Source organism: Rhinopithecus bieti, unplaced genomic scaffold (assembly GCF_001698545.2).
Source record: "Rhinopithecus bieti isolate Rb0 unplaced genomic scaffold, ASM169854v2 scaffold_76167, whole genome shotgun sequence".
Taxonomy (NCBI): domain Eukaryota; kingdom Metazoa; phylum Chordata; class Mammalia; order Primates; family Cercopithecidae; genus Rhinopithecus; species Rhinopithecus bieti.
The window spans coordinates 145,074-170,840 of record NW_016828260.1 but is presented as its reverse complement, the minus strand read 5'-3'; the positions used below and the strand labels follow the sequence as shown (position 1 = coordinate 170,840).

The following is a 25,767-nucleotide window of genomic DNA, read 5'->3' as shown; positions in this document are numbered from 1 at the left end:
CATGGTTTTTAGTGAGGCACAGAGACACTCAGAATAAAAACTGGCTGGGCGTGGGGGCACACACCTGGAATCCCACCTAGCACCCTGGGAGGCTGAGGTGGGAGGATCGCTTGAATCCAGGAGGTTGAGGTTGCAATGAGCTACGGTTGTGCCAACCCACTCCAGCCTGGGCAACAATCAAGATCCTGTCTCAAAAAAAAAAAAAAAAAATTAAGACAGTACTTCCTGGCCTCCATTGTAGCTAGATGTAGCCAAGTGCCCATACAGGCTCCTGGGGTATAAGTGGAATGGAGTATCACTTCCCAGAAGTGTGCATAGCGGGCAGCTTGTCCCCTCTCCTTTGCTTGCCTCCTGCCTGCTTACCGGAAGTGGAGCAGCCCTGCTGACTTTAGGTGACCTCTGAAACAGAAGCCACATGGGCCAGGATGGTGAGAGAAGGCGCCTGGATCACAGCATCCATGTGGCACCTCATTGGCCTGGCATTGCTGACCTCTGGGCTTTCACATGAAAGAGGGACTGCTGCCTCGCTTTAAATCACTTATTTTAGGGTTTCTATCACTTATAACCAAACCTAGTTCTAATTCCAGCATGTCGCTATTGCAAGCAATATAGTGTTCCCTTTGGGGTACCTGTGTCGGATTTTTCTCGGGGGCTTCCATCTGAGAGTGGAATCACTGGTCACTAATTCTTGAATACTGTCAGATTGCTAACCAAAGTGCATGTACCTTTTTACGTGTACCCTAGCAAGTGCTGGAAGGCTTCAGTTCCCTGACTTAATCTGGGAAGGATATGGGAAAGAGTACTTATTCATTGTAAAAGACTGCATTTCTTTATCTTTTATGATGAGAGTGTTCATCCTTTTACATGTCTAAAAGAATATCTAGGGTGATGTTTCCTTCTTTCTTTTTCTTTTCTTTTTTTTTTTAAATAGGGTCTTGTTCTGTCACCAGGCTGGAGTGCAGTGGTGTGATCTTGGCTCACTGCAACCTCTGCTGCCCGGGCTCAAGTGATCCTGCCACCTCAGCCTCCTGATTAGCTGGGACCACAGGTGCATGCCAACATGCCCACCTAATTTTTTTGTATCTTTTGTAGAGGGGGGATCTCACTATGTTGCCCAGGCTGATCTTGAACTGCTGAGCTCAAGCAGTCTGCCTCTGCCTCCCAAAGTGCTGGGATTATAGGTGTGAGCCATCGTTCCCAGCCTTGTTTTGTTTTCTTGAGATAGTGTCTTCTCTGTCACCTAGGCTGGAGTGTAGTGGTGCTATCATAGCTCACTGCAGCCTCGATCTTGTGGACTCAAGCAATCCTCCCACCTCAGTCTCCTGAGTAGCTGGGACTACAGGTGCATGACATTACACCTGCTAGTTGTTAAATTTTTGTGTAGAGGTGGAATCTCGCTGGGTTTCCCAAGCTGGTCTGGAACTCCTGGCCTCAATCAATTTTCCTGCCTTGGCCTCCCAAAGGGCTGGGATTATAGGCGTGAACCACTGCACCTGGTTCTGGCTGAGCTTCCTCTCCTGATTAGAGACCCTTGAAACTTTAATGCGCCTTTACTCAGTGCCACATACCAACCTTGGCTCTTTTTATAACCTCATTCATCCTCGGAGCAATCCTGTGAAGTAGGTGTTCTTATTCCCATTTTACAGAAGAAAAACAGAAGCTTAGGGCTGGGCACAGTGGCTCATGCCTATAATCCCAGCACTTTGGGAGGCTGAAGCGGATGGATCATTTGAGGTCAGAAGTTCGAGACCACCCTGGCCAACGTGGTGAACCCCTATCTCTACGAAAAAATAAAAATAAAAATAACCAGATGTAGTGAGGCACGCCTGTAATCCCAGCTACTTGGGAGGCTAAGGCAGGATAATCGCTTGAACCTGGGAGGCGGAGGTTGCAGTGAGCTGAGATTGTGCCACTGCACTCCAGCCTGGGCAACAGAGTGAGACTCTGTCTCAAAAAAGCAAAGCAAAGCAAAGAAAAACAGAAGCCTAGAAAGATGAATGAACCTGCTCCAGACCACAGGGCCTCCCATTGCACAGCCCGGTATAGATGCAGGTAGGTCTGATGTATGGCTCAAAATTCTCAAGGAGACCAGAGACTCTCTCATCAGTGTGCACACAGGTTGTCTGGGGACTTTGTTAGTGTGCAGATGCTGGATCAGCAGCTGGGATGGGGCGTGAGATGCTGCATTTCCAGCAAGGTCCCAAGTGATGTGATGCAGCTGATCACACTTGAAGTAGCAAGATACCATTTTGCCTTTTTTCTCTATGCCTTTACAGTTTCCTACCTCCCTACCTCTGTCACCCCCTCCAACTCAGGGTCAGTTCCTCCATAAGGCTCCTCATAGGACTGGTCACATCGTCTTTTGTGTGTCCCACCTCTGCTTGGATTCTGGCTTGGTACACCCATCCATGCGTCCAGGTTTTGCTCCCGTATGGGACTATAAGCTCCCTGAAAAATAAACTCTTGTTCTTAAAATCTCTTGTGGGCTGAAGTGGCTAACACCGGTAATGCCCAGCCTTCACGGGACCTGAGGTGGGAGGATCACTTGAGCCAGGATCCTGCCAACACTGTAATCCAGCACTTCAGGGGCTGAGGTGGGAGGATACTTAGGCCAGAGTTCCAGACCAGCCTGGAATCTACAAGACCCCATCGTCTGCAACGTAAACAAATTAGCCAGAGTATGGTGTATTGCTGTAGTCCCAGCTACTCAGGAGGCTGAGCGGGAGGTCCGTTGAGCCAGGAGTTTGAGGCTGCGTGCTGTGATTGTGCCACTGGCACCACCAGCCTGAGCACAGAGCAAGACCTCCATCTCAAAAAGGTCTTGCTTGGTGTCTGACACCTTACACAGTAGTATCCTACACAAATGTTTGCTATGATTGATTCCTGTCTTAAGGGAATCCCAGCACATCCATCTCGCTGACCAGAAAGCTGTCTTCTTTTTTTTTTTTTTTTTTGAAGACGGAGTCTCGCTCTGTTGTTCCAGGCTGGAGTGCAGTGGTCGGATTTCGCTTACTGACAAGCTCGCTCCCGTTTCACGCCATTCTCTGCCAGCCTCCCAAGTAGCTGGACTACAGGCCCCGCCACCATCCCCAGTATTTTTGCATTTTTTTTAGAGAGACGAGGGTTTCACTGTGTTAGCCAGGATGGTCCTCGATCTCTGACCTCGTGAGCCGCTCCGTCTCGGCCCTCACCAAGTGCTGGCGATTACAGAGGCTGAGCCCCCGCGCCGGCCAAAAGCTTCTTCTTGAATCCTCTTATCTCCACACCACGCAGCACCATTCAAACTTAACAAGCCCAGCTCCTCCCAAATGCAGTCCCTCTGCCCCCTCTTAATGCTGTCCTAGACCAACCCACCACTGCCTGCAGCCTAGGCTAGTGCCACAGTTGCTTCATGGGTGGCTGTTTTCCCTCTGGCCTCTCAAAGCCATCTTCCTTGCTGCAGCCAGAATGATACTTTTTTTTTTTTTTTTTTTTTTTTTTTTTGGACGGAGTCTCGCTCTGTCACCCAGGCTGGAGTGCTATGGCCGGATCTCAGCTCACTGCAAGCTCCGCCTCCCGGGTTCACGCCATTCTCCTGTCTCAGCCTCCGGGGTAGCTGGGACTACAGGCGCCGCCACGTCGCCCGGCTAGTTTTTTGTATTTTTTAGTAGAGACGGGGTTTCACCGTGTTAGCCAGGATGGTCTCGATCTCCTGACCTCGTGATCCACCCGTCTCGGCCTCCCAAAGTGCTGGGATTACAGGCTTGAGCCACTGCGCCCGGCCTTCTTTTCTTTTTTGAGACAGAGTCTCAGTCTGTTGTCCAGGCTGGAGTGCAGTGGTACAATCTTGGCTCACTGCAACCTCTGCAGTGAGGTTCAAGCAATTTTCCTGGCTCAGCCTCCCAAGTAGTTAGGATTACAGATGTTCACCATCACGCCTGGCTGTTTGTATTTTTAGTAGAGACAGGATTTCCTCATGTTGGCCAGGCTGGTCTCGAACTCCTGAACTCAAGTGAGCCACCACTCCTGGCCTATTGTAGTTTAATTAGTATACCTAAATATTGACTCATTTTAAGCATACAGTTAAGTGAATTTTTTCAAAAAATTATTTATGTAGAGACAGGGTCTTGCTGTGTCACCCAGGCTGGCGTGCAGTGGTGCAATCATAGCTCACTGCAGCCTCAAACTCCTGACCTCAAACAGTCTTCCCATTTCAGCCTCCCTAAGCGCTGGAATTACAGGTGTGAACCACCATTCCTGGTCTTCAGTGAGTTTTGGTAGATGTACACGGTTGTGCAAAAGTTTCCGTTTCTTGCCCATGACCCCAGGCAACCACTAATCTGCTTTCTATCACCTTACTTTTGCCTTCTCTGGGTGTTCATATAAATGAATAACACAGTATGCAGTGTTTTGTGTCTGGCTTCTTTCACTTAACACAATGTTTCTGAGTTTGTATCAGTAGTTCTGTTACAGAATGGGGTCCCAATCCAGACCCCAAGTGAAGGTTCTTGGATCTTGCACAAGAAGGAATTCAGGACTAGTCCGCAGTGTGAAGTAAAAGCAAGTTTATTAAGAAAGTAAACTGGGCCAGGCGCAGTGGCTAACGCCTGTAATGCTACCACTTTGGGAGGCCGAGGTGGGCTTATCACCTAAGGTCAGGAATTCAAGACCAGCCTGGCCAACATGGCGAAACCCCGTCTTTACTAAAAATACAAAAATTAGCTGGGTGAAGTGGTGGGGGCCTATAATGCCAGCTACTTGGGAGGCTGAGGCAGGAGACTCACTTGAACCTGGGAGGCAGAGGTTACAGTGAGCTGAGATCATGCCATTGCACTGCAGCCTGGGCTACAGAGTGAGACTCCATCTCAAAAAAAAAAAAAAGTAAACTAGTGAAAGTACAGCTACTCCATAGACAGAGTAGGACATTCCTGGAAGTAAGAGGAAGGAAGGCGTCCACCTTATGTACAAGACTCATACGTATGGGGAGATGTGCTCTGCTACAAGGGTTTGTGATAAAAGGATTTTTTTTTTTTTTTTTTTTTTTTTTTTTTTGTGATGGAGTCTCGCTCTGTTGACCAGACTGGAATGCAGTGGCGCAATCTCGGCTCACTGCAACCTCCGCCTCCTGGGTCCCGATTCAAGCAATTCTCCTGCCTCAGCCTCCCAAGTAGCTGGGATTACGGGAACACCATGCCCAACTAATTTTTGTATTTTTAATAGAGACGGGGGTTTCACCATGTTGGCCAGGCTGGTCTTGAATTCCTGACCTCGTGATCCGCCTGCCTTGGCCTCCCAAAGTGCTGGGATTACAGGCATGAGCCACTGCGGCCCGGCTAATTTTAATTACTATATTTAGCAAGAATCAATATTCTTATCTTTAAAGCAAAATTAGGAATGCCTTTGTTCTCCATATATTGGGATATCTGGACACTCCCAAGTCTGGGTCTGTTTAGTAAACATTATTATATTATTATTTGAGATGGAACTTTGCTCTTGTTGCCTGGGCTGGAGTGCAGTGGTGCTCTCTCAGCTCACTGCAACCTCCGCCTCCCAGGTTCAAGTGATTCTTCTGCCTTAGCCTCCTGAGTAGTTGGGATTATAGGTGTGTGCCACCATGCTTGGCTAATTTTTTTTTTTTTTTTGAGTCTCACACGGTTGCCCAGGCTGGAGTGCAGTGGCATGATCTCGGCTCATGAACCCTCCTGGGTTCAAACAGTTCTCTGCCTCAGCCTCCCAAGTAGCTGGGATTACAGGCACCCACCACCATGTCTGGCTAATTTGTTTTTATTTTTTTATTTTTTTTATTTTTAGTAGAGATGGGGTTTCACCATCTTGACCAGGCTGGTCTGGAACTCCTGACCTCGTGATCCACCTGCCTCAGCCTTCCAAAGTGTTGGGATTACAGGCATGAGCCACCGCCCCTGGCTTAGTAAACATTATTAATTTGTTTCCTTAACCATAAACATCTCCAGTCTAGGAATGCCTTACTTTCTGGAATTCAGTCCAGCAAGTCCCAGCCTTATTTTCCTAACCCTCACTCAAGATGGAGTCACTCTGGTCCGAATGTCTCTGACAGTTCATTCCTTTTCATTGCTAAGCTATTCCCATTGTATGAATAGATTATGCCCCGTTGATGGACATGTGGATTCTTTTCATTTTGGGGCTACTATGAATAATGTGTTTATGAATATTCATATACAGGTTTTTGTTTGGACACATTTTCATTTCTCATTGATAGCTACCTAGGAGTGGAATTGCGGGGTCATATGGAAAATGTATATTTAATTTTTATTTGTTTAGTTTTTTGTAGAGATGAGTCTCGCTTTGTTGCCCAGGCTGATCTTGAAGTCCTGGGCTGAAGTGATCCTCCCACCTCAGCTTCCCAAAGTGCTAGGATTACAGGCATGGGCCACTGTGCCTGGCCAAAAACACAATTTTTAAAATGGACAAAAGAGCCGGGTGCAGTGGTTCACACCTGTATCCTAGTATTTTGGGAGGATGAGGCAGGAGGATTGCTTGAGTTCAGGAGTTCCAGACTAGCCTGGACAACAGAGCGAGAACTCATCTCTACAAACATAAAAATTAAAATGACACTGGGCAAGGCGGCTCACCCCTGTAATCCCAGCATGGTGGGAGGCTAAGGCAGGCAGATCACTTGAGGTGAGGAGTTCAAGATCAGCCTGGCCAACCTGGTGAAACCCCATCTCTACCAAAAATACAAAAAATTAGCTGAGCGTGGTGGCGTGTGCCTGTTATCCCAGCTACTTGGGAGGCTGAGGCACAAGAATCGCTTGGACCCGGGAGGTGGAGGTTGCAGTGAGCCGAGATCCTGCCACTGCACTCCAACTCCAGCCTGGGTGACAGAGCAAGCCTCTGTCTCAAAAAAAAAAAAAAAAAAAAAAAAAGAGTTCTTTACATGAGATACAAGTCCTTTGGCAGATAGATGCTTTGTAAATATTTTGATTCAACCTGTGGCTTGCCCTTTCACTTCACAGGTGCAATTTACAATGTGTATCACTCTCTAGATAAGCTCCCAAGGGAAGCGAGTAAGTCGGCCTTTCCCTGAAACCTGGTAAAATGCCAGGCATATAGATGTTCAATAATATTTTGTTGAGGGAATTAAATGGCTGCAACCTGAAGTTCCTGTCCGCCAGGGGAAACCAAGCTTAAGGTTCTGAAACACGAGGCACCTAATATGGGGGGCAAAGCCGATTATGGGTATTCGGACTCGAAATAATTTCTAATAAGGCGTTTTGGGGTGGGGGGGATGCTCTCCCCACGAGATTCCAGAATTTCAGTAGAGGGGCTTCAAGGGCTGGTTGCAAGCTGGGTCTTCAAGCTGTATTTGCACAGAACTATACTAATTTTACTTAAGAGTGCCTGTTTATTAGATGTACCTTGGAGATTATAGGGTGCCACTAAAGAATCACTCCAAGTTATCCCTTTGACCCCAGTCCTGTAGCGGGAGTCTCCTTAGGCTCGGAGTCTCTGCCTGCCCTACAAAAGCCCCCCGGAGGCTCCGCTGAAGGGCTGCAATCCCGACTGGAGTGAGGAAAAACATGCTCCAGGAGGGGCGGGTGGAGACGCTTCCTTTAATAGGTATTTAAGTGTCCACGGTGAAGGCTCGGGAGTTTACAAGGCTAGCAGGGTTGGAGAATCTCAACAAAGGGCGGGGCGCTGCTCAGCTCCGCCCGTCCCTCCATCCCTCCATCCCTCCATCCATCGCGCTGCTCAAGCTTCATCCATCCATCTATCCATCCATCCATCCTTTACTGAGCGTAAAAAGCCTCCAACCAGACCCTGGGAGGAAGAGAGGATGGTTCCCGAGAACTAGGGCTGCTCCTTGGCTTTTAGAGGTATCTACTGCTTCCAAAACCTTTTGAGACCCCATTATCCCGTTTGATGAAGAAAGAGTTTGCCACGTGGGGGTTCCAGATAAGACAGCTGAAATTCGGAAGGGCAGGCGACCCCACCAAGTCACCGACACGCCCTTTTTGACGCTCCAGGGACCGCAGGATCTGGGAAGACTCCTGGTTACTCCAGCGACCGGTCGGCCGTCACAGGACGTGTGAGCCCGGGCAGAACGCCCAAGAAGCTTCCGTAGTCAGATGGCAGGTCACGTGTCGAGCGCTTGCCCGTGGGGACCCCTCCACCCCGGCTCCCGCGTCACATGACCGGCTTTGAGCAACATGGCGGCTGCCGTGGTGCAGCGCCGGGGCTGAGCGACAGCAAGTGCAGCGGGCTCCTATCCCGGGTGAGGGGTGGCCTCAGCGCGGGATCGTGCCCTCTTCAGCCCGCTCCTGTCCCCAACATCACGTGTATTCCGCACGTCCCCTCCGCGCTGTGTGTCTACTGAGACGGGGAGGCGTGACAGGGCCCGGGTCCCTTCTCAGTCGTGCTCTGTGCTTCGAGGCAAGCTCCCCGTCTCTGGGCGCACTTCCCTCGCCTGGGTTCAGTCTATCCTCCTTTCTCCAGCCTCCTCCCCTCGCAGGTGGGATCGTCGGTGGGACCGGAGCGCGGGCGGGCGCGGCCCCCCGGGACCATGGCCGGGTCCGACACCGCGCCCTTCCTCAGCCAGGCGGATGACCCGGACGACGGGCCAGTGCCTGGCAACCCGGGGTTGCCAGGGTCCATGGGGAACCCGAAGTCCGAGGAGCCCGAGGTCCCGGACCAGGAGGGGCTGCAGCGCATCACCGGCCTGTCTCCCGGCCATTCGGCTCTCATAGTGGCGGTGCTGTGCTACATCAATCTCCTGAACTACATGGACCGCTTCACCGTGGCTGGTAGGGACTCACTTCTGGGAGGAAGGTAGTCTAGGAGAGGGGAGCCAGGGTCCCCAGGGTGGCGCTGCTTTGCCGGACCATCCTGAATTTTTTCCTTCTCAGGCGTCCTTCCCGATATCGAGCAGTTCTTCAACATCGGGGACAGTAGCTCTGGGCTTATCCAGACCGGTGAGTGGAGATACCTCCTGGTCACACAGCCGCTCCTCTTTCTGTTCTGTCCCAACTGGGACCACATGCTTTCCTGCCTGGGGGCTCATTAATAGAGGTTTTGTGGCCAGAGAGGGGAGGTGATGGCCCTGATGTCGCTCGGGGGTCAGCCGGGGCACTACATTTAAAGAGGGAGTCAGTTTAGTATAACTAAGTATAACTTTACCCAGGTGAAGACAGACCTGGGTTTAAATCTCAGCTCTTCCACTTCTTGTGTGATGGCAGGCAAGGCACTCAACCTCTCTAAGCCTCATTTTCCTTGTCTATAAGATGGAATGACTAATAACACAAATCATCTTTTAGGACTGATGTGAAGATTAACTGAAAGATTGCCTGTGAAGGGCCTAGCGCAGTGTTTGGCAGATGGTAGACACCCAGTAAATAATGGCAGGAGGGTAGGGTGCAGTGACTCACGCCTGTAGTCCCAGCACTTTGGGAGGCCAAGATGAGTGGATCACTTGAAGTTAGGAGTTCAAGACCAGCCTGGCCAACATGACGAAACCCCATCTCTACTAAAAATACAAAAATTAGCCAGGCTTGGTGGCGGGCGCCTGTAATCCCAGCTACTTGGGAGGCTGAGGCAAGAGGATTACTTGAACCCAGGAGGCAGAGGTTGCAGTGAGCCTAGATCGCACCACTGCACTCCAGCCTGGATGACAGAGCGAGACTCCATCTCATAAATAAATAAATAAAGGCAGGAGAGGGTGCCTGGAATGGGAAGAGGTGCGTTTTACTTGTTCACAACTCTGGGGCTTGTGGGAGAGGCAAAGCTAGAGTCAAGCCCTCTTTTTCTTCCTTCCTTCCTTCCTTCATTTGTCAACCATTTCTGAGTACTCATTGTGTGGCAGGCCTGGAGGAAGTGATGATTACATCTGTAGGACTTTGCTAAGAACTTTTACACTCCTTGTCTTTTAATCCTTCCATCAGCCAAAAATAGGTGTTATTGTTCCTATTTTATAAAGGAAGTAGGTAGTGATATCTACAGCTTATAAAGAAACTGAGGCTTGGAGAAGAGTTAAGACTTGCCCAGAGTCACACCACCAGTTGGAGACGGAACAGGAATTTGAAACCAGGTCTTGCAGTGTTCTTTTCTTTACTCCAGGCCAATGAGGAACTGGAGGTATTTGAGGCGAAGTCTGGAGCAATGAGAATGGGATCATAGGGCAAAGTCTTCAAATCTCTGAAGAGGTGTTGAGTCAGAGCAGCAGCTCTTTCTAGGCAGCCGCATTTATTCACTTTTTAATTCAGCACATGGTTATTGAGCACCTATTTTGCACTAGGCTGTGGGTTAAGTGAGTGAAAGAAGCACAGTCATGGCCAATACAGGCAAGGACCTTGCCTTGGGAGCTGATGGTATGCTATGCATGAGGGAGCAATAGTCAGTAAAACCCTAAACTAAAGTGGGACAGTTTTCCCATAGGGATAGGTGTTATGTAACAGAAAATAGTCCAGGCACTGTGGCTCATGCCTGTAATCCCAGCACTTTGGGAGGCTGAGGCTGACGGATCATGAGATCAGGAGACTGAGACCATCCTGACCAACATGGTGAAACATCATCTCTACTAAAAATACAAAAATTAGCTGGGCCTGGTGGCATGCCCCTGTAGTCCCAGCTGCTTGGGAGGCTGAGGCAGGAGAATTGCTTGAACCCAGGAGGCGGAGGTTGCAGTGAGCCGAGATCATGCCACAGCACTCCAGCTTGGCAACAGAGCGAGACTTTGTCTAAAAAAAATAAGAGAAAACAGTAAATGTGAGAGTCAGGGACTGGATGTATGCTCACCTGGGCATGCTTGACCTTTGGCCCTGGGCAAGTGTCTGAGCTGGAACCTGAAGGAACTATGCTCTGTGAAGTTTCAGGGGAGAGGAGAGAATGTCCTTGATAGAGGAGACAGCAGGTGCGCAAACCCCTAGTGGTATTGACCTTGACAACTGGGCCATTGGGATGCAGAGAGAGGAAGGGAAAAAGGCTGACCATGAGTTTGGAGAGGTAGGAGGGGCTAGATCGGACGGGGACATTGTGAGCCATGGTATATATGGAGTTTGGAGCTTGTCTTGGCTAGGTGGGAGGAATTGACAAGTAGTGGGACCATCCATTGTACAATGGGAAATTTGGAAAGGTGTTCAGGATGGAGCTGGAGTGTCCGCCTGGCAGGAAGCTCTGATGGGCTTCAGGCGGGGATGTGGGGGTGTTGTGAATTCCGTGAGGAGAAGGTGGGCATCTCTTGTGCTTTAGTGGTTCCAGCTGGGGTGGGAGTGGGAGGTAGGGGTACCTGGACTGAGCTGTGACTCTCTCCTTCCCCCTAGTGTTCATCTCCAGTTACATGGTGTTGGCACCTGTGTTTGGCTACCTGGGTGACAGGTACAATCGGAAGTATCTCATGTGCGGGGGCATTGCCTTCTGGTCCCTGGTGACACTGGGGTCATCCTTTATCCCCGGAGAGGTGAGGCCCCGAGCTGGCTCCCGCTTCTGCCCACACCCACTCCCTGTCAGTCTCTGCTGCTGCTCCTTGGAGCCATGGCAGACTGGGCCTCAGGGACTCCTGCAGTTTCCCTGGTCCATGCCATTTTATACCCTTCCTTGCCTGAGTTAACCTGCCCCACCCCACCCTCTCCCCTTTTCTTCCAGAGTGTTCTCTGTCCATCATCCCCTCTTCCCTTGACCACTGACTCCTTCTACTCCATACCTAAACACTCCAAACCCTACCTGGCCTGCCCTCTCTCCCTCCTCTCCTTCCTGATCAGACTTCCTGAAGGGCCCTAAGAGCGTGACGCCAGTGTGGGTGAAAGAGCAGCCAGAGAGATGCCGTCACTCTGCCTGCACTTCCTCACGCCTGCTCACCCCTCGAGCGCTGCCGCTAACTTCTACTCCCACCACTCCATGGACCCTGCTCTTGCCAAAGTCAACAGTGGCCTCCTGGTTGCTAAACACAGCTCCAACTTCCTGGTCCTGTTCGTGCTAGGTCTCCTGAGAGCTTCTGGCGCTATTGACCCATTCTTCCTTCCTGAAACTCTCTCCTACCTTTGCGATGCTACACTTTTCTGGTTTTCCTCCTGTCTCCCTGACTGTTGCTTCTTTGTTCCTTTGAAGTCTCCTCTGCCTGTTCTCACTCCATCCCGGAACTCTATCCTCAGCCCCAGAACCTATGTACTTTCCTTGGGTGACTGGACCCGTCCTTAGCTTCAGGTGTCTTTGGTAGACACATAAACTCCCATCTAAGGTCATTATTCATTTAAAAAAAATTAAAAAACTGTCCCCTACCAGGCAAGCAGGGGTTGTCTTATTTAGACCTTTTATTGTCTAGTCCTTGCAATAGCTCTGTGAAAAGTTGTTGTTATCCTCCTTTTGCAGATGAGGAAACTGAGGCTCAGAGAGGTTAAGTTATTTTCCCCAAATCGCAGCTAGTAAGTGGTGGAGCCAGGATGCAAGCTCAGGTCTGTGTGATTCCAAAACCCAGGCATCTCCCGCCATCCCTGCTGCCTCTTGGGAGCGGGCTGGTGAGGTAGCCCGGAGGTTGGCTGCAGGCTGGGGTGCCACCTCTCCCCGGTCTCTCTCCTCAGCATTTCTGGCTGCTCCTCCTGACCCGGGGCCTGGTGGGGGTCGGAGAGGCCAGTTATTCCACCATTGCGCCCACTCTCATTGCCGACCTCTTTGTGGCCGACCAGCGGAGCCGGATGCTCAGCATCTTCTACTTTGCCATTCCGGTGGGCAGGTGAGCAGGCCTGGGGCCTGGGGGAAGGCAGAAGGGCCTGGCGTGAAGGACTGGACTGACTGGCTGTCCCCCCTTTTTCCTCTCTCTCCCTCCCATAGTGGTCTGGGCTACATTGCAGGCTCCAAAGTGAAGGATATGGCTGGGGACTGGCACTGGGCTCTGAGGGTGAGTCTGGTCTTGGCCTGGGGGTAAGTTAGTGACATTCTCCCTGATCCCCGTTTCCTACCTTCGGACCCCTTCCCACTGTCCATTTTTCTTTTAAGAGACAGGATCTTGTGTCATCCAGGCTGCAGTGCAGTGGTGCAATCATAGCTCACTGCAGCCTGGAACTCCTGAGCTCAAGTGATCCTCCCACTTCAGCCTCCCAAGTAGCTGGGACTATAGGTGCCCGCCACCATGCCTGGCTAATTAAAAAAACTTTTTCTCTTTGTAGGCTGGGTGTGGTGACTAACACCTGTATCCCAGCACTTTGGGAGGCTGAGGCAGGTGGATCACTTGAGGTCAGGAATTCAAGACCAGCCTAGCCAACACGGTGAAACTCTGTCTCTACTAAAAATACAAAAATTAGCTGGGTGTGGTAGTGCATGCCTGTAATCCCAGCTACTCAGGGGGCTGAGGCAGTGGAATCACTTGAACCCAGGAGGTGGAGGTTGCAGCGAGCTGAGATTGCGCCACTGCACTCTAGCCCGGGCGACAGTGCGAGACTCCGTCTCAAAAAAAAAAAATTTTGCCAGGTGTGGTGGCTTGCGCCTGTAATCCCAGCACTTTGGGAGGCTGAGGTGGGTGGATCACCTGAGGTGAGGAGTTTGAGGCCAGCTTGACCAACATGGCGAAACCCTGTCTCTACTAAAAATGCATAATTTAGCCGGGCATGGTGATGCATGCCTGTAATCCCAGCTACTCGGGAGGCTGAGGCAGGAGAATCACTTCAACCCGGGAGGCAGAGGTTGTAGTGAGCAGAGATCATGTCATTGCACACACACACACACACACACGCACATTTTTTTTTTGTTATAGAGACGGAGTCTTTGTATGTTGCCCAGTTCAAGGTTGGTCTTGAACTCCTGGCCTCAAGCAATCCTCTTGCTTCGGCCTCCTAAAGTGCTGGGCTTAAGGGTGTGAGCCATGCGCCTGGCTCCAAACACCCCTTTTTTGAGGTAGCACTCATTCTGCTGAGCCTGCAGGAGGCTGGCTGCCCTTACCTGGAAGCCATGTGCTAGACAGAATTCTTGCGTGCAGGTGACGGAAGCCCATTGTAAAACTGTAAGCCCCCTAAAGGGGCTGTCTTGACTTTTTTCCTGAAAGTCCCAGTTGAGTTTCAGTCAGGTAAAGCTGGATCCAGGGCTCCTACTCTGCCCTTCTCTTCTGAGCTTTACTTTCCTCTGTGTCAACATCATTCTTAAGGATGTGAGAGCTCCAGATGATTATCTTTCCATTTAGCAACATTGGCACCTTGGACCCTGGGGCCATGTTTCCAGGATAGTGTCTGACTAGATGAACATGTGTCACGTGCCCTCTGCGGAATCTGTCACCGAGGCTGGGGTGGTTAACAGTCTTCTTGTTGGCCAAGCCTGGGAACCTATTTAAACCAAGTAGATTGAGAGAAGTAGGGGTACTGGTTTCCCACAAGAAAATTACCAAAAAGGAAGCAAAGCTAGGCTTGCAAAAATAGGGTGGACTCTAGTGGCAGCCCCCTTCCCCTAAATTGCAGGTTTGGCTTCTTGGAGCAGGTACTTAACTGGGTATTTTAGGTCTCAGGCTGGAGTTATTGCACCCCACACTCTCCCCCAGCCCAGGGCTTAAATGTGTCTCTGCCTGTGCTTATCCTGAAGCCTTCTGTCTCCCAGGTGACACCGGGTCTAGGAGTGGTGGCCGTTCTGCTGCTGTTCCTGGTAGTGCGGGAGCCGCCAAGGGGAGCTGTGGAGCGCCACTCAGATTCGCCACCCCTGAACCCCACCTCGTGGTGGGCAGATCTGAGGGCTCTGGCAAGAAAGTGAGTTTATTCCCACCCTAGACCACCATCTGAAGCCCCCCTGGCGTCTGGTTTGAAGTTTAAGTGGGAATGTTCCTGTTCCTGGCCACACCCCAAGGCCAGGAATTCGGTCGCTACTGCCCCCTTGTGGCAGCTGCTTGAATTACAGGCCCAGATCCTGGGAGCCAGAACCGCCTCTGCACATGGTGTTGTGACCTTACTAAAATAAGCCAGGAAGGGAGAAGAGAGGTCCCCTCCGCTCTCGACACCTCCGTGGGGTCTTACTCTCTCCCTCCCAACTATCTGCAGTCCTAGTTTCGTCCTGTCTTCCCTGGGCTTCACTGCTGTGGCCTTTGTCACGGGCTCCCTGGCTCTGTGGGCTCCGGCATTCCTGCTGCGTTCCCGTGTGGTCCTTGGGGAGACCCCACCCTGCCTTCCCGGAGACTCCTGCTCTTCCTCTGACAGGTGCCCAGATGGGGCTATGCCGGGGGGCCTGCGGGTGGCAGGGCTGGAGTGAAGAGCATCTGTGGCTCAGACCCAGGCAGGGAGTTTGACTCCTGACTTCACAAGCTGCCTGCTCTCCTGGAATCTCCCATTTCCTGGTCTGGCAAATAAGTGATGGGATGATGTCTGCCACTTAGGGCTGTGCGAACCATGTGTCTGTAGGGACCTTGGTTGTGAGGGTGGCTAGGATGGACAGCGTAGGGGGCTTGGCAGGCAGAGAGACAAACCCCCATTCCCTTCCCTCACCCTCAGTCTCATCTTTGGGCTCATCACCTGCCTCACCGGAGTCCTGGGCGTGGGCCTGGGCGTGGAGATCAGCCGCCGGCTCCGCCACTCCAATCCTCGGGCTGATCCCCTGGTCTGTGCCGCTGGCCTCCTGGGCTCTGCACCCTTCCTCTTCCTGTCCCTTGCCTGCGCCCGTGGTAGCATCGTGGCCACTTATGTGAGTAGCCAGCAGGTGTCAAGGGGGATGGCCTGGGTCCAGGGTGGAGGAGCAGTCAGTGTAATGGCCACTCGAGGTGGAATGCCTGGTTTTGAATCACAGCTCTGGCCTTCCCAGCTGTGTGACATTGGACAAGTAACTTAACCTCTCCGTGCTCAGTTTCGTCATGTGTAAAATGGGAATATCAGTAGCACCTGTCTCACTGGGGTGTTGTGAGGATTAAATTAGTTAATAGATGAGCTGGGACATGGTCAACTTTCCATGTGTTTGCCCTTACTGCCATGAACCCCCCACCCTCTCTCCACAGATTTTCATCTTCATTGGAGAGACCCTCTTGTCCATGAACTGGGCCATCGTGGCCGACATTCTGCTGGTGAGTCGCTGGGCAGCCCCAGTGTCAGCCCAGAGGCTGATGAGAGCAGGGTTGGGGTCAGGAGTGTTGCCTTTACCCCTCTAAGCCCAGCCTCAACCTACCTTCTACAAAAAATAACATCTGTGGCAGACCCTTGGCCTGCCCTGTGACCTCAACCCCAGGCCCACCTCTGACCCCGGCCTAGGCGGACCCTTGATGGTCTCCTGGCCCCCTGCCTCCTGCCTCCTGGAGCCCAGAGCACCCACTGAGCTCCACCAACTCCTCCACAGTACGTGGTGATCCCTACCCGACGCTCCACCGCCGAGGCCTTCCAGATTGTGCTGTCCCACCTGCTGGGCGACGCTGGGAGCCCCTACCTCATTGGTCTGGTGAGCATTGTTTCTTGGCTGGCACAGGGTAGGAGAACTTACATTTCCAGACCTGGCTGGTGGCCTGAGCCTGGGCTGGATCAGACAGCCTGGCCCTAGTGAAGTGTCTGTGTCCTGTGCGCTGGGCACTTCTCACCTTCCATTGTCAACTGGAGGAGAAAGATTTTGTTTTTGAATATTTCTACCAGTAAGGCCAGGGACCTCACCCTGGTGGTCCAAACTCCTCCTTTCTTTTTTCTTTTTTTCCTGAGACAAGACCTCACTCTGTTGCCCAGGCTGCAGTGTAGTGGCACGATCACGGCTCACTGCAGCCTTGACCTCCTGGGCTCAAGCGATCCTCCTACCTCAGCCTCCCGAGTAGCTGGGATGATAGGCATGAGCCACTGCGTCTGGCTCAAACCTCCTTCCCTTTCCTGGGCTCCACTTGTCTTTCTCCCTGGAGCTCGGGGGCACGCCCTCCCTGGCTCATCTGTGAGGCTGACTTCCCAGGCTTTCCTGTCTCCTCTCCCTGCAGATCTCTGACCGCCTGCGCCGGAACTGGCCCCCCTCCTTCTTGTCCGAGTTCCGAGCTCTGCAGTTCTCGCTCATGCTCTGCGCGTTTGTCGGGGCACTGGGTGGCGCAGCCTTCCTGGGCACCGCCATCTTCATTGAGGGCGACCGCCGGCGGGCGCAGCTGCACGTGCAGGGTCAGTTAGGAGCTGTGCCCGGGCCAGTTTCTTGATCTGCCTGTCTGTCCGTCCATCTGTCTGCCCACTCCTGTGCACCAGGCAGCTAAGTGCACAGCTCTCGCCTTGTTTGGCCTCCAGTCTGCATCCACCCCTCGGGTGGCTCTGTGACTGCCCCATCCATTTCCCGCTGCCTGTTTGCCCTTCTCTGGCTTTGTCTGTCTGTCCATCCAGCTCACCCTGGCTCTGACCCTCCCCCCGCAGGCCTGCTGCACGAAGCAGGGCCCACAGACGACCAGATTGTGGTGCCCCAGCGGGGCCGCTCCACCCGTGTGCCCGTGGCCAGCGTGCTCATCTGAGAGGCCGCCGCTCACCTGCCTGCACATCTGCCGCAGCTGGCCCTGGGCCCACCCCACGAAGGGCCTGGGCCTGACCTCTTGTCCTGGCCCAGCTTCCAGAGGGACCCTGGGCCATGTCCCAGCTCCCAGACACTACATGGGCAGCTCAAGGGAGGTGGTGGGGGTCCAGGAGGGGGATCCCCCTCCACAGGGGCAGCCCCAGGGGCTCGGTGCTATTTGTAACGGAATAAAATTTGTAGCCAGACCCCAGGTGCCTGCTCTCGTCTTTCTCTGGGTGGCCTCTGATCTTGCACCCCGTCTTCACCCCAGGGCTCCCGAAGACTGTGGGTCATTCCTTGGGGCTCTGGGTGAGTCTCTGCCCTTCTAGGCTGGGTGACTGAGATGGGCGACTGCTCTCCTCCCAGTGAGCTGGCTCAGTGTGACTGTGAGTCACGCCCCTGCTTCTCTGGAGCCTGTCCCTTACCCCGCAGGCCTGGCTGAGGTGGGGGTGGGCGCTGCCCTTTGTACCCCAGAATTCCCACTCTCAGGGCCTCCCTGCTTGCTGCCTCCCTGGGTCCTGGATGTAAAGGCCATGACTGCCAGCTGGCAGGTGGCTGTCCCCATCCAGGGGGGCCAGCAGACCCTTGGTGAGTGCCTGGGGTGGCTCCCGGGCCTCCTCCTGCCCCCTCCCCACTGGTGGGGTGGGGTGGGAAGGGGGCGGGTGCAGCCGGCTGAGAGCTCGATGATTTCCTGCCCTCGCCCGGCGCTCACCACAGCTTCCTGCCGCAGGCGGGTGGGAGGGCGGGCACAGGGAGAGGCGGGCGCTGAGGAGGGGCAGGTAGGGCTGGGACGCAGGGGTGGCTGGATCCCCCGACTTCAGCCCAGGCCCTGGTCTGACCACCCTGGGAGCAGGGACTTTCCACAGCCAGCTGGACGCCCACTCAGCCCAGTAAAAGAGGGGACCCATCCCGGGAGCCCCGGGGAGGGCACAGCCGCCTCCTCCTGGGCTCTCCCATCACCTGGTGCCTACCTTCCCCCTGCCCCCTGCTGGGCCTGGTCCTCACCCGGTCCTCACCCCGTCTTTGTCTGGCCTTGGCTCTGCCCTTGAGGGGCCTGGGGGTGCAGCTGGCCTGCTCCGAGCTCCCCTGCAGATGGAGGAGGCCATCCTTGTCCCCTGCGTGCTGGGGCTCCTGCTGCTGCCCATCCTGGCCGTGTTGATGGCACTGTGTGTGCACTGCCACAGATTGCCAGGTGAGTGGGAAACTGGTGGGGGTTCCTGGGGCCCAGGCACACCAACGGGATCCTCATCCACTTCCAGCCCCTGTGTCTCTCCTGGCTCTGTCCCTGCCTCTGTCCTGATCCCAGCATGTCTGAGAGTCCCTGGACCCCAGCACCTTCTGCCCTAAGCACCCCCTGTTCCTGCCTCACCAGCCCTGTCTTTCCCAGGCTCCTACGACAGCGCATCCTCAGATAGGTGAGTCCGCCCTGGCTGCCCTGGGTCTCCCTCCACACCCCATGGCGGGGCAGGGCTGGGGCTTCTCCCAGCCCCATCCCCAAGCTGTGTCTCCTTTACCAGTTTGTATCCAAGGGGCATCCAGATCAAACGGCCTCGTGAGTACAAGGAGGATCCCCTACCTCAGGTTCCAGGGAGAGGGTTCCCTGGTGTGGGAGTGAGCGTGAACCTTCAGCCTTCCCGCACCGCCCTGGGGCTGCCCACATGGCCTTGACCTGAGCTGGGAGGAGGGGAGATGGCTCCCCCAGGCCTGTCCAGGGTGCGGGGGTTTCAGGGGCTTAGTCTGTTCTTTGAGGCCTTGACGATGTCTGGAGTCCTTCTTTCAACTTGGTTCTGTGTCCTCAGACACAGTCGCCCCCTGGCCACCTGCCTACCCGCCTGTCACCTCCTACCCACCCCTGAACCAGCCAGACCTGCTCCCCATCCCGTGAGTAGCTGCTCAGCCCTTATCCTTCCAAACTCTACTCTCCACCCCCTCACTTTTTTGGATTGGGGGCCCCTTTCCCTTTTGCAACTGCTGTTGCCCCCTGAGTCCCACCTCAGGCATGACCCCTCACCTTTGACTCCCAGAAGATCCCCACAGCCCCTTGGGGGCTCCCACCGGACGCCATCTTCCAGGCAGGATTCCGATGGTGGTAAGTGTGGGGAAGCACTCAGGAGGCCGGGGCTGGGCAGAAGATAGGCCTGGCCTAAGTTGACTCAGTCTCCCTCTCGCCCTCTCTTTGAAGCCAACAGTGTGGCGAGCTACGAGAACGAGGGTGCGTCTGGGATCCGAGGTGCCCGGGTTGGGTGGGGAGGCTGGGGCCCATCCTGGGCTAGGCTGACCCCTGTGTCGTTACCCCCAGAACCAGCCTGTGAGGATGCAGATGAGGATGAGGATGAGGACGACTATCACAATCCGGGCTACCTGTGAGTGGCTAGGTGGGAGGTGAGAGGTTAGGGCTAAGGCTGTGCATCCCCCCTCGCTCACCGGCCCTTTCCACTTCCTTTCAGGGTGGTGCTTCCCGACAGCACTCCGGCCGCTAGCACTGCCGCCCCATCAGCTCCTGCACTCAGCACCCCCGGCCTCCGAGACAGTGCCTTCTCCAGTGAGTCAGGCATTTGTTTTTATTATTTAATTTTTTTAGGGATAGGCTGGAGTGCAGCGGTGCAATCCTGGCTCGCTGCAGCCTTGAACTCCTAGGCTCTAGTGATCCTCCCAAGTAGGCTACTCGGCCTCAGCCTCCCAAGTAGCTGAGATCACAGGCCCATGCCACCACACCTAGCTTATTTAAAACATTTTTCTGTAGAGACAGGGTCTCGCTATGTTGCCCAGGCTGGCCTTAAACTCCTGGGCTCAAGTGATCCTCCCACTTTGGCCTCCCAAAGTGCTGGGATTACAGGTGTGAGCCACCGTGCCCGGCCCTGTTCTGATTTTCTTAACTTTCTCTCTCTTCTTTCCTATCTCTGTGTCCTTTCCTTTTATCATCTGGGAAATTTCCTTGACTTTATTCTTCAACCCTTCCACTGCAATTTTATTTCTGCTATCCAGAAGCTCTTGTTCTCTGACTGTTCTTTTTTTATAGCCTCTGTTCTTGTTTCATGGAGGCAATACCATCTTGTACATCTCTAAGTATATTAATTAGAGGCTGTCTTGTGTGTCTGTGTGTGTTTGTCAGTTTTCTTCTGCTTCCTGCACTGCCCTGTTTCCTTTGAGCTGCTTTTCACCCTTCCTTATGGTCTCATCCTGCCTGGTCACATCCTCTGGGCTTTCCCCAATATCTGACATTCTTTAGATTTCTGTTGCTTTGCTCTCTCTGTGTGTACTTGTCCTGGGCTATCACTTCTACACCCTGGCTTTGTTTGCCATCCAAATTCCCAGTTTGCTCTCTCCTGAGCTCCAGACTGTCTATCCAAGTACTTCTTTTCTCTCTCTCTCTCTCTCTCTTTCTTTCTTTCTTTCTTTCTTTTTCTTTCTTTCTTTCTTTCTTTCTTTCTTTCTTTCTTTCTTTCTTCCTTCCTTCCTTCCTTCCTTCCTTCCTTCCTTCCTTTCCTTTCTTTCCTTTCTTTTCTTTCTTTTCTTTTTTTCCATTCATTCCGCGTTTACTGCGTGCCTCTGCTGGGCTAATGCTATGGATATAACAGTTAAAGAGGCAGACTGTCCTGATAAAATAGCTGGCTGGGCATGGTGGCTCACTCCTGTAATCCCAGCACTTTGGGAGGCCGAGGCAGGAGGACTGCTTGAGTCCAGGAGTTCAAGACCAGCCTGAGCAATATGGTGAAACCTCATCTTTACAAAACATAAAAAAAAATTAACCAAGCATGGTGGCACATGCCTGTAGTCCCAGCTGCTCAGGAGGCTGAGATGGGCAGATTACCTGAGCCCAGGAGGAGGAAGTTGCAGTGAGCCGAGATCATGCCACTGTACTCCAGCCTGGGTAACAGAGTGAGACCTTGTGTTTAAAAAAAAAAAAAAAAAAAGATAAAATAGCTAAGATTCACCGAGGGCCTCCTGCATGCCTTGCTAAGAGTCTGACATGTGTTTACTCACTAACCTCACCGCCCTGGAGCTCCCGGGCCTGCCCTCGCCCTCCTGTGCTCCAGCTGTCCCCCTTTGTGTGATGCAGGGTTTATCTGTTTAACAGCACTGTTGTGTCACAGGCCCTATTTTACAGAGGAGAAAACTAGGGCATAGAGAGGTAAGGTCCCTTGGCTGAGGTTATGTGGTTAGTTAGTACTGGAGCTGGGATTGAACCGGGGCGATCTTCAAAAACAAACATGAAACACATAAAAGAACCAAATAGGCTGGGCGTGGTGGCTCACGCCTGTAATCCCAGCATTTTGGGAGGTGGGTGGATCACCTGAGGTCAGGAGTTCAAGACCGACCTGGCCAACACGGTGAAACCCTGTCTCTACTAAAAATACCAAAATTAGCAGGGCGTGGTGACGGGCACCTGTAATCCCAGCTACTCAGGAGGCTGAGGCAGGAGAATTGCTTGAACCGGGAGGCAGAGGTTGCAGTGAGCCAAGATCACACCACTGCCCTCCAGCCCTCTGGGCGACAGAGGGAGACTCCATCTCAAAAACAAATAAATAAATAAAATAAAAGACCCAAATAACCAGGCATGGTAGCCGATACCTGTGATCCCAGGACTTTGGGAGGCTGAGGCGGGTGGGTCATTTGAACCCAGGAGTTCAAGACCAGCCTGGGCAGCATAAGGAGACCCTGTCTCTACAAAAAATCCAAAATTTAGCCTGGCCTGGTAGGAGCTGAGGTGGGAAGATCATCTGAGTCCGGGAGGTCAAGGTTGCGGTGAGCCGAGATTGCACCACTGCATTCCAGCCTGGGCAACAGAGCGAGACCTTGTCTCAAGAAAACAAAACAAACAAAAAACCCCAAATAACATGGATGATGACAGGCGCCATGAGGGGCTGACATGGGAGTGGGACACAGGCAGTGGCTGGCAGGGGGCGGGCGGGGATGGGGGTCAGGGAGGAGGAGGTTCCTGCTGGGCCAAGTGTGTCATGTCCGCTTCACACACGCCACCAGACTCCTACTACTCTGAGCCGCACTCCATCCCTGTTCCCCAGCCTAGGGGCTGTGCTGGGGCCTGACCCTTCGTGAACCCTCCTCAGTCCCGGTCAAGTGGACCTCCTCCCCCGCTCTCCACAGCCCTCACCCTTGGCTAGGCCACCATCACCATCACCAACACCATCCTTGCCAGCCTGGAGTGCCCTCTCTCCATTCTGTGGGGCTAATGGGGGTGGCTGTGTGGGGAGCCTCTGGGGTCTACCGTTGGGGAGCTCTGCATGACTGAGGTTGGGGGTTCTCTGGGAACCTGTGGCCAAGGGTCTCTGGTCACAGTGCTGAGGTGGGGCTGGCTTTCCCACAGTGGAGTCCATTGATGATTACGTGAACGTTCCGGAGAGCGGGGAGAGCGCAGAAGCGTCTCTAGGTGAGTGACCGGTGCTCCTCGGTGCCTGCCCCTGCACCCCGCCGCCCCACCATGCTCTCAGTGTGAGCAGACCCCACCCTGGGACTGCCCACACCCTCTGCCCCCTCTGTCTGGGCCTCCCCCTGCTCTCTTGCCCTCCTGACCCCTTTGCATGGCTGCCCCTCCTTCTGATCTGTCTCCACAGATGGCAGCCGGGAGTATGTGAATGTGTCCCAGGAGCTGCATCCTGGAGCGGCTAAGACTGAGCCTGGTGTGTGCTGTGGGAGGGGCAGGAGCTGGGGTGGCTGCCTGGGGCTTGGGGGGACAGCTTGCAAGCTGGAGACCAACCTCCCCTCCCCTACAGCCGCCTTGAGTTCCCAGAAGGCGGAGGAAGTGGAGGAAGAGGGGGCTCCAGATTACGAGAATCTGCAGGAGCTGAACTGAGGGCCTGGGTGAGAGGCCTGCCCTGTCCCCACCTTGCCCTGGGCCCGCAGGCTCTATTCCCTCCCTCCAGGATCCCTGCCCAACCCTACCTCTGGCTTGTCCCTCTGTCTCTGGGTACCTGCAGATCCCCATCAGCCTCCTGATCCGTATCCCTCCCTGCCCTGGTGTGTTTCAGTGGAGGCCAAGTCTGTCCTGGAACCAAGCTTGTCTGGGACGGCTGGAAGTGGCTCTGGGGTCCTCACATGGCATCCTGCCCTTGCTACAGCCTGACAACAGCCTGAGAAATCCCCCCGTAACTTATTACCACTTTGCAGTTCGGCCTGTGTCCCCCGAACGCTCTGCACCTTCTGACGCAGCCTGACAACAATGACCTGCCCTGGCCCCAGCCCTACTCTGTGTAATAGAATAAAGGCCTGCGTGTGTCTGTGTTGAGCGTGCATCTGTGTGTGCCCGTGTGCAAGTCTGAATCAGAGATTTGGAGATGTCTGTGTGTGTGTCTGTGTCTGTGTGTGTGTCTGTGGGTCTCCATCCTTCATGGGGGCTCAGCCAGGTGCTGTGAGTGACAGCAGACAGTGGCTGGGACACCCCCTTCTGAATGAGGCCTTCTGACCTGGGCTGGCACTGCTGAGGCTCAGGACACATCGCCCCATGAGACAGTCCCAGGACGTGGCGGCTGCTGGCTGTGACAATGGTTTCGCCATCCGTAGACCAAGGGGTGGGACCTGATGACCTGGGAGGACTCTCTTAGTTCTTACCTTTTGTGGTTCTCAATAAAACAGAACTTAAAAAATCGTCTAAGCAACTGAAAAAGTTAATATGCAGCACAGCACTTTTGAGACTTTGATGGGTAGGTGACTCACCGGCAGACTTTACTGTGGGGCGGGTTCTGACTCAGTTCGCCTAGGACGTGGCCTGAGACTTTGCATTTCTGAGCCGCTCTTGTGTGATTCTGATGCTGCTGGTCTGTGAACCTCATCTTGTGGAGCAAGGGCATGGTGAGCATCTATTGCCTTTACTTGACCGGGATCCATTTCCCCTATTTTGGGAATTTCCCCCTGGCTTTCCTCCGTGATTCACTCCTTTCCCAGTCTCATTTCATGTAGTTTTAGAATTTTTTTTTTTTTTAAATGGGGGTCTCCCTCTGTCACCCTGGCTGGAGTGCAGTGGCGCGATCTTGGCTCACTGCAACCTCTACCTCCTGGGTTCAAGCAATTCTCTTGCCTCAGCCTCCTGAGTAGCTGGGATTACAGACCCCCACTACCACACCTGGCTAATTTTTGTAGTTTTAGTAGAGATGGGTTTCAGCATGTTGGCCAGGCTGGTCTCAAACTCCTGACCTCAGGTGATCCCACCCGCCTCGGCCTCCCAAAATGCTGGGATTACAGGGGTGAGCCACCGCACCTGGCCTGTTTTTTCTTTTTTGGAAATGAGGTCTCACTCTGTCGCCCAGGCTGGAATGCGGTAATGCAATCATGCCTCAGTGCAGCCTTGAACTCCTGGGCTCAAGTGACCCTCCTGGCTCAGCTTGCTGAGTAGCTGAGACTACAGACGCACGCCCCCATGTCTGGCTAATGTTTTATTTTTTGGAGAGATGGGGGTCTCACTGTGTTGCCCAGGGTGGTCTTGAACTCCTGAGCTCAAGTGAGCCTCCTGCCTTGGCCTCCCAAAGTGCTGGGATCACAGGCATGAGCCACTGTGCTCAGTGTCTCCCTGGGATTTAAGGTGAATAATCGCATATGGCCTGGAGATTGTTGAACACATGACCTAGACCTGGGCCAAGGTCACCATCCTTTCCCTGACCATTGCGATTGGCTCAGGTATGGGCCTGTGACCCGGCCTGGACCAATGAGGAGCAGCCCTGGGATCCAGGCAGGAAGTGCTGGGCAGGAGAAGCTCCATCTCTTCCGGGCAGTGATTAAGCTGGACAGATGCAGGCCTGGAGCCACCACTTGGAGAGCCCACCTAGAAATGAAGCCAATGTGGAGGAGAGAGTGGCCTGGAGAGGGACAGAGCCAGCTTCCTAACGGTGTCATTAGAATTCCTGGAACTGGGCCCGGTGTGGTGGCTCCCACCTGCAATCCCAGCATTTTGGGAGGCCGAGGCGGGTGGATCACCTGAGGTCAGGAGCTCAAGACCAGACTGGCCAACATGACGAAACCCCATCTCTACTAAAAATACAAAAATTAGCCCGGTGTGGTGGCGTGTGCCTGTAATCCCAGCTACTCAGGAGGCTGAGGAAGGAGAACCGCTTGAACCTGGGAGGTGGAGGTTGCAGTGAGCCGAGATCGCGCCACTGCACTCCAGCCTGGAAGACAGAGCAAGACCGTCTCAAAAAAAAAAAAAAAAAAAAAAGACTCCTGGATCTGGACATACCTGAAGCACTGCGTGGGCCTATAATGGCAGTTTTTCTTCAACCAGCTTTACTTGGGGTATCCGTCACTACAGCCAAAGTTGTTCTTTTTTTTTTTTTTTTTTTTTTTTTTTTGAGACAGAGTCTCACTGTGTCGCCCAGGCTGGACTGCAGTGGCCGGATCTCAGCTCACTGCAAGCTCCGC

At 53.4% G+C, this 25,767-nt stretch overlaps 2 protein-coding genes across 14 annotated transcripts; both read left to right on the top strand.

The window, feature by feature from the left end:
• The first annotated feature begins 7,557 nt into the window (after nucleotides 1-7,557).
• SPNS1 (SPNS lysolipid transporter 1, lysophospholipid) lies at nucleotides 7,558-17,932 on the top strand. 10 transcript variants are annotated; one of them, XM_017864435.1, is made up of 13 exons: nucleotides 8,010-8,233; nucleotides 8,471-8,762; nucleotides 8,865-8,930; nucleotides 11,274-11,410; nucleotides 12,528-12,679; nucleotides 12,778-12,844; nucleotides 14,527-14,672; nucleotides 14,961-15,116; nucleotides 15,408-15,597; nucleotides 15,905-15,970; nucleotides 16,240-16,338; nucleotides 16,853-17,024; nucleotides 17,268-17,611. In XM_017864435.1, the coding sequence occupies exons 1-13, from the start codon at nucleotides 8,150-8,152 to the stop codon at nucleotides 17,360-17,362; spliced, it is 1,722 nt and encodes a 573-aa protein (XP_017719924.1). In that variant the 5' UTR covers nucleotides 8,010-8,149; the 3' UTR covers nucleotides 17,363-17,611. The 10 variants fall into 10 exon arrangements, with proteins under 10 accessions (XP_017719923.1, XP_017719919.1, XP_017719917.1 ...); XM_017864428.1 differs by lacking the exon at nucleotides 16,853-17,024 and having other exon boundaries at nucleotides 7,673-8,233; nucleotides 17,268-17,932; XM_017864433.1 differs by lacking the exon at nucleotides 16,853-17,024 and having other exon boundaries at nucleotides 7,673-8,391; nucleotides 17,268-17,932.
• Nucleotides 17,931-24,004, top strand: LAT (linker for activation of T cells). 4 transcript variants are annotated; one of them, XM_017864441.1, is made up of 12 exons: nucleotides 17,931-18,592; nucleotides 18,788-18,815; nucleotides 18,918-18,952; nucleotides 19,200-19,281; nucleotides 19,425-19,489; nucleotides 19,583-19,612; nucleotides 19,700-19,763; nucleotides 19,848-19,942; nucleotides 22,727-22,789; nucleotides 22,974-23,039; nucleotides 23,133-23,220; nucleotides 23,388-24,004. In XM_017864441.1, the coding sequence occupies exons 1-11, from the start codon at nucleotides 18,493-18,495 to the stop codon at nucleotides 23,210-23,212; spliced, it is 708 nt and encodes a 235-aa protein (XP_017719930.1). In that variant the 5' UTR covers nucleotides 17,931-18,492; the 3' UTR covers nucleotides 23,213-23,220; nucleotides 23,388-24,004. The 4 variants fall into 4 exon arrangements, with proteins under 4 accessions (XP_017719930.1, XP_017719931.1, XP_017719929.1 ...); XM_017864442.1 differs by having other exon boundaries at nucleotides 18,086-18,592; nucleotides 19,428-19,489; XM_017864440.1 differs by having other exon boundaries at nucleotides 18,086-18,592; nucleotides 19,428-19,489; nucleotides 19,583-19,763.
• The last annotated feature ends 1,763 nt before the right edge of the window (nucleotides 24,005-25,767 follow it).

What these genes read in the sequence shown, in the direction of transcription:
- SPNS1 (XM_017864428.1), top strand. Translation starts at nt 8,150, where the DNA reads ATGACCGGCTTTGAGCAACATGGCGGCTGCCGTGGTGCAGCGCCGGGG. An exon ending in CTCTGGGCTTATCCAGACCG is followed by an intron (nt 8,931 to 11,273) that starts GTGAGTGGAGAT and finishes CCTTCCCCCTAG; the next exon opens with TGTTCATCTCCAGTTACATG. An exon ending in GTAGCATCGTGGCCACTTAT is followed by an intron (nt 15,598 to 15,904) that starts GTGAGTAGCCAG and finishes CTCTCTCCACAG; the next exon opens with ATTTTCATCTTCATTGGAGA.
- LAT (XM_017864439.1), top strand. Translation starts at nt 18,493, where the DNA reads ATGGAGGAGGCCATCCTTGTCCCCTGCGTGCTGGGGCTCCTGCTGCTG. An exon ending in CATCCAGATCAAACGGCCTC is followed by an intron (nt 18,953 to 19,199) that starts GTGAGTACAAGG and finishes CTGTGTCCTCAG; the next exon opens with ACACAGTCGCCCCCTGGCCA. An exon ending in CAGGCAGGATTCCGATGGTG is followed by an intron (nt 19,490 to 19,582) that starts GTAAGTGTGGGG and finishes CTCTCTTTGAAG; the next exon opens with CCAACAGTGTGGCGAGCTAC.